Below are 10,877 nucleotides of genomic sequence, written 5' to 3'. Positions count from 1 at the left end.
TTTGTTCGGTTTGAGTTCTTCAAGGTAGAGTCTCAGTGTAATTCAGGCTAATCTTGAGATCACTATGTAGCCCAGGCTGGCCTCAAACTCATAATCTTTCTGCCTCTGCTTGGATTGTAGAGACTCAACACCACACTCTGCCTTCCCCAGTTATTTTTTTCCTTTTAATTAATTAACCTCTTATGATGATTAAAGGCAAGGAACAGCAGCTACTACATAATAAAGCTCTGGGGCTGGAGGTCGCACAATTGTACAGCACATGGGGAAAGTAAGGTCTTGGGTTCGAGGCCATCTCCTTATTCTCTCCTTCTCCTCACCCGTCCCACCCCCACACAAAGACCCTAGCTGCGTAGGTGGTGATGACTCCAGTGCTCCTTCAGACAGGGTTCCCTGCCTTGGCCTTTCAGACCTGGAGCCGCCTGGAGAACTACCAAGTGCACGGCTGTGTGTTTCTGAGGTGATGAAGCTCACAGCCATGTCGTCTTGGTGTGAGCTCATGCTGCGGGCAGCTGACTGAAATAAAAGCAGAGCTTCCTGCATGCCAAACAAAGGTTCTCGTCCTAACACCACGTTGACTCTTCTGGTACAGAAAAATAAAACTGTCTTCCACTCTGTGCATGAAATGAGCTTTGGCAGGCTAGCCTGGGAACCTTTCTTTCTCTCTGAGAATTCCAAGTTGTGTCTGAGAATTCTAAACCTGTCTTTTACTCTCCCACTCACCCTCTTGCTGCCCTGGGAAGCCTCGTGTCTGGCCAGCAGGAATGAGTGAAAACTATTTTATATTCTTAATAACTTGCTTGGAAACAAAAAGACAATCTACATATGTACCCAAAGCAAATATTTTATAGTCTGATTACTCCAGTTTAGATTTAATCACTTGTCTTTCTCAGAAACAGATCTATTACTAATATTTTCTCCACCAAGCGGGTGGAGCTCCCACACTGGTCCCCCGAAGGAGTTGCACAGGCTACCACTAGCTTCCTTGGGGCATGTGGGGTAGAAATCTAGAACCCCAGCCACAAGGCTGTTGTTCCTGGACTGGCAAGGCTACACCTTCCTTTTGTTTGGTGTTAGTAACAATGGATGGGGAGGGTAACTATCTGCTGATTTGTCAGATCAGTCCTTAGCATGGTCTAGACGCATAGTCACTGTGTGGCTACGGCAAAGCATGAAGAGTCGTCAGAACCTGTTAAATACGCTGATTTAAGTTATTTGCTTGAAACACCAACTTCTCATTCGTATTTAGTCTCTCAGTCTTTGTGCCTTGTTACTTATATAGTTGGTGGTCTGTGCCTGGAAGTGAACATAGGATGAAAGAAATGTTCTGTCTGACTGCATTAATGGAGGGTGCCGGGAATGTGACTATTCCTTTTCTTTCTGTTGAGCTCCCTGGTAAACTCTGGGGCAAGGAATTGGAAAACTAATTGTCAATGTGCCAGAGAAGATAAGGAGACCATCTTCACCTACCTGCTTATTTTACTTTCTGGTCCTCATTGTATTAAAAAAAATCCACGTTTTATTTTATATAACACATTCCTAGATGTGTGGGTAAATGTGTTGTGTATGTAAAGGATGAATAAATGTGTGTTTCGGGTGTGGTTCTCTTTCTATGTAATTAGAATTCATTCTAACAATTAAGAACAAACTTTGATAACACATTCCTCCTCCTCTTCCTCCTCTTCCTCCTCTTCCTCCTGCTGCTGCTCCTCCTCCTCCTCACACAACTAACCAGCTTGCTGTAGTGGGAGTTATGGCTACCCCACTTTGGCTGCCAGAGGATCACATGTGTGCACCCCCTCTCCCCCCTCCCTCCCTGCAAGAAACTATGTTAGGATCCTCAAATGAAAGACACACACATTAGCTTATTTTTAAATAACCTGGCTACCTCAAAGGCTGAGCACTCCTAGACCTTTCCCTGCTACCCCATGTCCAATCAGGGAAGTGGCCACTGGCCACCTCAGTGACATCTCACACGTCTGCTTGACTTCATCTCCTGCTACTGTGTTCCAGTCTTCTTCCTGGAGTCATGGTGAATCTCTCCAGTTCCTCTCTCATCCTAGGCTGAGCAACTCTAAGTGTCCCGCCCCAAGCCCAGTCACTGGCTGTTGGCATCTTTATTGATTGATCAAAAACCAATTGGGGACAAGGACCTTTAGCATTTGGGCACTCGAACAGATCTCCAACAACTTGGTGGTTCAGGGAATATCTCCTCAGGACTTAAGGCTGCCCACTCCCGACTCTGATTAGTCCTCCCAAGACTCCCTCCCAAGAGCATCATGTTCGTCAGAACCAGGCTACTCAAAAAGCACTTTAGATTTTGTTTTCTATTTATTTTAATACAATAAGAAGATGCAATAATATATATCCAAACATTGCACAAACAGCCATGCTGTTATCAAACTTGTTCACCAGAATATGTACAGGAGCCTAAGTTTGGTATCCAAGGGGGGCTTAATATAATGAGATACAAATCTTTTATCAAAATGCTCGAGATGGGGGTAATAAAGAACAGGACAACCACACTCAGGTCATCTTTGTTCTATGTGTTATTCGCTTACTTCTGCCAAACCAGTGACAGGAAGGAAGGTTGGGGGATGCTGGCAGAATGGCTACCATGTCCCAGATTCTCAGTGAGATACTTTGTGAAAATACTCTCCCATGGTGGACAGGATCAACAGTGTGTTTTACACAACAACTCAAGAGTCCCTCAGAAGTTAAACTCAGAAAATGTTGGACAGTGGAATGAGACTGAAGGAGAACCTTTAATTATGAGGAAAGGACCCAGTAAGCACACACTTGAACAGATCAATAATAATATATATCTATATCGGATTGGACAATGGTTTCATGAGGAACAGCCATATTTCTTGTATTTTAAAAGGAGCTCTCCTGATAACTTTACTGTATACATAGGTAAAATTAAGGATCTATGGCTTGAAGATAGATTTATATAACAGAAACTCAAAATTCATAACTTGGCTACAGTTCTGTAATCTCTATAAGATTTTTCAGGCTTGATTATAACAGTATGAAGTAACAGCAGTATTGTTACTGGGAGAAAATATTTTAGTTTCTTTCTTCTACCACTTCAGTGTCCTCAGGGGCCTGAATAAAAAAAAATCAAGGGTCCCTCTCCTTCTTTATGGCCAGAACTAAGACATATAAAAGCCATATTATATTCTGGTTCTGATCATTTTCAGAGGTTTCCTGTAACACAGCCAGTTGGACAGCATACTGAGGTACAAAAGACCAAACTGAAGGTGGAAGCTGATAGTCCCATGTCTGGGTGATACGGAAAATGGAAATGTTTGGAAGGCAGGCAGTGAGGTATGGTTATATTTCTACATTTGCTGATTTCTTAAAAGATGGAGAGACATGGAAGGATTGGACTTCTTAGAGACACAAAGTGTGCTGACAGGGGCTGGGGAGATGGATCAGTAGATAAAGTGCTTGCTGTCCAAGCATGAGGACCAATGTTCAGATCCCCAGTGCACCACAGATGTCGAGGGCCCGTGGCAACCTGCCTGTCATTTCAGCACCGGGAGAGTGGAGCTGGGAGACCCCTGGAGCAAGCCAGTGTGCAGCCGAGAGACTGGCTCTGCCTCAGTGAACAGAGGGAGAGCGGCAGAGACTTCCAACATTGCTTCCAGTCCCCACACAGAGGTGCATACATATGCCCACAGACACACATACAGACACATACCTGCCCATGCATACCACACGTGTACACACTCAAGAGAAAGAGGGTGATGACAGAACCACCTGTTCCACACTTCTGGGGGACCCCCAAATGCCACTGTGGATCAGGAGTCTGGCTTAACCCCTTTCTAAGATGCTCTTCAGTTTGTTGTATGTGACCAGCCCCAGGACAAACATAGAAATGTGGAAGAACTGCGTCAAAGTTAGGTCCCTTCATACCTGTGCTGGAAGGGCTATAATCACTTCCAGAAATCAGGCTGCACTAGCAGGTGTGTGCGGGCTGATGGCCGTTTACTACAGAATGCTCACTTGTTAAGCACATGCCCACCAGTCCTGGTAGGGTCCTGCTATAGGAGACGAGAGGTAAGCATCTTCATCCTTTCAGCAAACAAGAATGTGAACCAATACATTTGGTGACGTTGAACAAAGTCGCCTTCATCTCAGGTTTCATCATGCCTTAATAATGTCTTCAAGGATCACCCAAACCAGCAGGGCTACCCCATCACCAGTGACAGTGGCTCTCAAGGTCCATAGGCATGCAGGAAACTTAGTATGAAGACTTCATCAACAGGCTGAGAATTGCTAGTCTTAAAAGTCCTGAAGTAGGCTGGATCTAGGAGGAGGAATCAGCGACCTCTGGGTGGAACTGGCGGAGGAGGATGGAAGAACTCCCGGGTTAGAGGCCTGCAACAAAAATCAAGCAACTCTATAAATAAATTAAAAAAAAAACAACTAACCAAATCAGAGTTCTTGGGTACCCACAACCTGTGGCTAATTTGAAGTGATGTGTAAAAGACACTGTCCTTTGTCAAGGAGTCAAGATACAAGAAATGTCTCATGACATAGATGCCAGGGCTTCTGGTCCCTGAATATGAGGGTCCACCGGGGGATGTAATGACAAATGCCAGTTCTCGGGCTCCACCCCTGTGATGGTTTGAATATGCTTGCCCCAGGGAATGGCACTATTAGGAGACATGGCCTTGTTGGAGGAAGTATGGTACAGTGGGGGTGTGCAATGAGACTCTCCTCCTAGCCACATGGGAGCCAGTCTGCTCCTGGCTTCCACTGAATAAAGATATAGAACTTTCACCTCCTCCAGCGCCATGCCTACCTGGACACAGCCATGTTTCCTGCCTTGATGATAATGGACTGAATCTATGAACGTGTAAGCCATCCCCAATTAAATGTCTTTATAAGAGCTGCCTTGGTCATGGTGTCTGCTCACAGCAGCAAAACCCAAACTATGACAACCTCTGTTCCTCATAAGCTTGGTATAAGACCTTTCTACAGTATCCCAGTCACAAAGTCCTTGAATTAACTATGCTTTTCATTTTCTGTTGCTTTGTCACCGTTGACAAAGGTCTTGGCCGTAAAGAGACTGCATTTCTCATAGTTAGCTAAAGCCCCAGTGGCCTCCTTGTGACCATTATTAACTTACCCTTCTCACCCCAGGGTCAGGTGGCAGACAAACAGACAGTCCCGCTGCCTCAGCACCTACTGCAGTCATCCAAACCAGTGATCCTAGGTCTGTTTGCCCCTGCCTTACCACTGTTTCTCATGGAAACCACAGTAAAAAGCTCATGCCCATTTCTGACCTTTGTCCCCTCTGCCTCCTGACCCACATGCACGCGTCCCAGTATGAACCCTTGCTGTGTGGGGCCCCTTCCCCCTGCTCTGGAGAAGGGGCCGCACACATGAATCCAGCACACTATCTTCTCAACAGCAGCTGTCTCCTGTTCTGTTGACCCTGTGGCATCTAAATAACAATGGGGCCTAGATGGTAAAAGCCAGCAATCCCAATAGGCAGCTTGCATAGAGTCACTGTGATGGTGAGATGGTAGAAAGAGGGACAGAGAACTCCAGTGCCTGCTTCCCACTTCCCTGTGGATCACCGTCATCCCAACTGTGTGCTGCCCACCTAAACGTCCCTTGTCAGGTTCTTCTGAGTAGATTTTTGTAAAGTCCTAAGTGACACTCCAGGTAGACCAGGGTGGGTCTATTTACAGATCGGCCCAATGATTACAGATAGCATTTCCACGTGTGTGCTGTAAAACCAATATTTAGTCTCCAGGAAGCAAATCAATAACATTCAGAAAGAGAGCTTTGTTGGTTGCCATAATTGAACTGTGTAACCCTGGAGCTGCATAGACCAGGATTGAATTAATCTGTAAGTAAATATTTGCTAAATGCCTCCCACTCGGTGCTTTTGAACAGGTCAAGGAAAAGACAAGAGTTGGGAAAGAAGAAGCTGTATCCTGGGAACAAGAGAGGGAGTCAGACATAGCAAAGAACAACCGTAGATGTCCACAGGAGGGGCGGGCTTTGTGTGTTGGCCACCGAATTGCTGGGCTTTTCCCAGTGAATACAAAGGAACAGTGTCCTTCCACCTCTCTTCCAGTCTCCTGCCCTATGAACTACGGGTCAGGCTACACCTCCTAAGCAAGCTTAGACTGTTCCTTCCTTTCTGCAAACATTTGTCCACAATTCACACTCCTGTGTGTGGCAAGCGGCAGGTAACAGGAGCCAGGATCTGGCCATCGAGATACTGTGTGCCCGTGCATGGGACATGGAAAGTGCAAAACAGGAGACCATGCTGTGTGACAGTCGAAGCTCAGACCTTAAGGCACATCTAAGAACACAGATGTTTACATACACAACTCTCTCTCTCTCTCTCTCTCTCTCTCTCTGTGTGTGTGTGTGTGTATGTAAACTCAACTTCAATGACCATGTGTTCTCATCTGCTCAATCAAGGTATGTGGGTGCTTAGAGATGACATGGAAATCCATTAGTTGCACTATACCTGGTCCAGAGTAGGCACTCAGAAAGCTAAGGTAGAAGTCTCCCTCTGAGGATGAACAGTCTAGTCTGAGACATTTCCTCATGAACCTTACAGTCTGCCTTCCTCTATGAGACAGTCCCTGTGCCCCCTGGTCCTCTCTCTCCACTTGCTGCCATGTTGACACACCTGCTAGGACATCAATTTAATTCCACTCTGATGGCCAGCTCCAGCAAAAGATCAGAAGCCCCATCTCAGGGAAATGGGTTTATGACAACAGGGAAGCTAAAAGATATTAGGTCCAAACTGGGAGTGATCTACACAGAGTGCATTCTCAGATGCTGAGAAGCTGAAGATACCTGCACACTGGCCACTCTTAATCCAGTGAGTTTTCACTGGTGACAAATTTGGTTCAAGAACCCAGCAACTCTGATATCGACAGTGTTCTTTGAAAGTGAGGTTCTAGCTGGTATGCCCTCATGTACGCACCATCTAATATAACATCCCAGTTCCCTAGGCACAAACTGGTTTGTTTAGAAACAGCCTCTTATGGTATAGATCTGACTGGCCTCAAAATCTTGGAAATCCTCCTGCCTCAGCCTCCAGAGTGCTGGGACTTACAGATACCACATCTGGCTTGACGGCCAGATGGCAAGCACAACCACTCTATTTTCATAATACATATTTATTAACTTCCCAATTTGTGTATGTTACTATACCAGACATTGGGAAGAATAAAAAAAATGATTCAAAAGTATTTTCTAGGTTTAGGAGAGAGACTATTTGATTTAGCACTTATCGTGCAAGTACGAGGATCTGAGTTGAATCCCATGTAAAAACCTGGGCACATCATGATGTGGTCCTTGCAATCAAAGCACTGGGGAAGGAGAGACAGAGGACCCACATGTGGTGAGCTGACCAGTCACCCTAGCCTATGCTGCAAGCACCAGACTGAAGAAATACTTGTGTAAAACTAAAAAGGAACAGAAATAAAACAGAGACCCCTGAGGATATCCTTACAAGGACACACACACAATTTCTGTTCTCTCAGCCTTCAAAATCCACTTGAAGAGAGGAATGGAAACAGTGTTTTTAATAGGGGATCTGTAACAGACTAGAACGCCTGAAACAAAGTGTCACACTCAGTGTGGCTCTATCAGGAACAGTGTCCTGGAGGAGGGATGCTTAGACTAAGTCTAAAGGCTGTACACAAAATGGAAGGGAGTAGAAGGAGAACCCTCCAGGGGATGGGAGAGATTGTCCCGGAGAAACAATACATTTCTGAAACTGTCTAAGTCACGGAACGGACATGAGCACAGGAGAACGATGTGACTTGTGGCTGGACGGGGCCAAGGCACACTAAAATACACAGGATCCAATTCTGAGGTTCTTACAGAAAATAACATCATCAGCTGCTTCTGTTCTAGAAAGTGGCCTTGACTATGGTGTGGAGGAGGAACCCACGGGGGTGGGGGTGGGGGACAGGGAGGTATATGGAGGGGCGTGCCTCAAGGATGAACCAGACACTAGCAGGTGGGAAGATGGTTGCTGAAAGGGCGAATGGATGATGCCTGGAGAGACACCGGACTGGATGTAGGTGCTGTGAGGGGAGGGTATCTTGGCCGCAGGTTTGGGAACTCATGAGGAAGCAGCTTGGCATAGAGAGTGGAAGGGAGCCATCTTGGTAAGCTGGAGGTTTTCATACGCTGTATCTGAGATACCATGGGGCGTGTGAGTTCAGGTCTCCAGCCAACAGCAGGAAGTAGATGGTAGAGATGGAGACAGAGGCACCAGGTTATCTGCTGGCTGCAGTTGTGGCCCTGAGGACAGCATGTGGTACAAGGAGAGGAACGGCCAAAGCTTGGGTCATGTGGGACTGAGGTTGCACCAGAAAGAGCAGAAAGTTGAGGAGAACGTGGGATTATAGGTTCCCAGAGAGGAGGGAGCTGGGGACATGTAGCCAGCCTCCCTTGTGTCTACCAGCAGATCAGCCTCAAGACGACCGGTCAGAGAGGAGCCCACCTTATTCTCTGCTCAAAGACTGCTTCCTTTTATCCCGAAACCTGCACACACCCTTACAATGCAAGCTCATACTTGCAGATCCGTTGCAGACCAAAACGCACATGAGCCTCGAGTTCTGTTAATTACAGGACTCCGCAAATACCAATTTTTTTTTTTTAGCAACGTGCTTTAGTTCTTTGTTCTCCCTACCCTTATCACAACCTGCTTCCCAACTTCCCAGACAATCTGTCTCCCGTCTCTTCTCACACAATTAAAGCCATATACAATCCAGGGCATGGCAGGCAACACGGGTCTGTAATCCCAGCAGCAGGGGCAAACAGAGGGATCCTGGTGCTTGCTGCCCGGCTAAGCTCTAGGTTCAGTGAAAAAGACCTTCACACAGTTAAGTGTGTCCCGGTTTTTAATCTTTTAATTTCTGGCAGTTGTTTTCCTGATTCCTCTCCTTTTGTTTTCCATTGACAACAACGACAGTGACATCGAGAGCAATAACAAAATTCTACATGAGCCTACAGCTACGTTTTCAAGATTGCCACCTCCTGTCTTGGTACAACTAAGACAGGTGACTCCAGACTCCTCAACCTTCAGAAATAAAGTCTGGGATCTTGGATCTCCTCCTTTCTGATACCTAGACTTCCTTGGCTGCAGGCAACATAATGACGGGAAGACCAAATCTGTCAATCAGAGTTTCTCTCCACCCATTTCTAGCCTCAGCCTCAGCCTCTACACCTGCAAGAGGTGATAATCATAAGTAGGCTTTGGAGAGCACTAATTAAGTCATGCACTGAGCGTGTCTGACATGAACACCGACCTATAGTAAGCAGTCATTAAATAACTGCATGTATTACCATCATCGCCCCTGCAAAGCCCCACCCCCACCGAATACACAGTAACTTTCAAGACACGTCATACAAACTCGGGGCACAGGCTTGGGTTATCAGGGAGTGAGAATATCCTCGTGTGCATCTCCAAGGCTGCACCAGGAAAACAGGCCTGCGATAGCTGTGCAGCTTGGGGCTGTCAGATGTCCGGGCAGCAGGTGTCAGTATAGGAATGTCTGCCGGAAAGCAGTAAATAGCAAAGGCCAAAATGGAGAGGCCCAGCCCCATGAGCCGGCCTGAGCCACTCTTTCTTTTACTCCAGAGGCCCCTACACCCACTGAACACAGATGGAAGTAAGGACCCAGCAAGGGAGTCCCACTAGTCTGGGCTCATCTTCAAAACCCCAGGTGTATGCTCCTCTTCTGTACAACTATATCCTCAATATTCTCCATCTCCACAGTCATTCCTCACTCCATGAGGAAGTTCAAATAGTAACTCCATTTTATAAACAAGAATACTGAGGCACGAAAATGTTAAATAACTCATCCAGGCTCATGAATGATAGCAGGACGCTTAACCCCATGAGACACTTAACCCCAGGAAGACTCCAGAGCCCTGTCACCCCCAGACCAGGATGTCTTTTCGCCTTCACTTCTAATTTTATCTCCTGTTCCCAAGAAGCCCAGAACCCACCATACAGCTCAGGGAATTCAACACTATGAGCATTAACTCTTACAAATTATTAAGGGAACTGGGGAGATGGTTCGTTTGTTAAAGTGCTTACAGTGACAGCATTAGGACCCAAGTCTGGATCCCAAGCACCCATATAAAATTCAGGGCATGGCAGGCAGCACGGGTCTATAATCCCAGCAGCAGAGGCAAACGGAAGGATCCTGGGAGCTTGCGGACCAGCCAGCACAGCCAATGGCTAAGCTCTAGGTTCAGTGAAAAAGACCTTCACACAAATATGTACATACATACACACATACAAACTAAAAGTTAAAATTTGGGGCTGGAGAGATGGCTCAGAAGTTAAGAGCACTGACTGCTCTTCCGAAGGTCCTGAGTTCAAATCCCGCAACCATATGGTGGCTCACAACCATATGGGATCTGATGCCCTCTTCTGGGGTGTCAGAAGACTGCTACAGTGTACTTACATATAATAAATAAAATAAATAAATAAATAAATAAAATTTTTAAAGAAAAAAAAGTTAAAATTTGTTTTAGGAGCTGATTAAGAGCACTTGCTATTTTGCCAGGGGACTCAAATTTGGTCCTGAACACTCACACTGAGTGCCTCACACTGCCTGTAAGTCCAGTTCCGGGGAACAATGTCGTCCTCCGGCATCTACAGGCTCCTGCACACATGTGGTGCTGCATATACACAGACACGACGTGCATACAGAATAATGGAAAAATCGAAACAGATATCTAAAAATGATTTCAAATGCTGGCAGTCATGTGAAGGTCCTTTACTTCTGCTCTTACATGTTATTTAAAGTGTGAGCAGCTAAGCTGGGCCTGGTGGTTCGTGCCTGGAATTCTAACTTTCAAGAGGCTCA

General features: G+C 46.1%; 1 protein-coding gene across 2 annotated transcripts in view; it reads right to left on the bottom strand.

Moving 5' to 3' along the window:
• Window positions 1-2,309: 2,309 nt before the first annotated feature.
• Window positions 2,310-10,877, bottom strand: part of Pik3ap1 (phosphoinositide-3-kinase adaptor protein 1) — a 109,370-nt gene continuing 100,802 nt past the window's right edge. For both annotated transcript variants that reach the window (XM_052186030.1, XM_052186039.1), the window contains one exon: window positions 2,310-4,383. In XM_052186030.1, coding sequence (XP_052041990.1) covers window positions 4,326-4,383 — 58 coding nt within the window. In that variant the 3' untranslated portion in view covers window positions 2,310-4,325. The remainder of the gene's footprint in view (window positions 4,384-10,877) is intronic.

The sequence above is a fragment of the Apodemus sylvaticus genome, chromosome 1 (assembly GCF_947179515.1).
Source record: "Apodemus sylvaticus chromosome 1, mApoSyl1.1, whole genome shotgun sequence".
Taxonomy (NCBI): domain Eukaryota; kingdom Metazoa; phylum Chordata; class Mammalia; order Rodentia; family Muridae; genus Apodemus; species Apodemus sylvaticus.
This window is presented reverse-complemented; position numbering and strand designations above follow the sequence as displayed.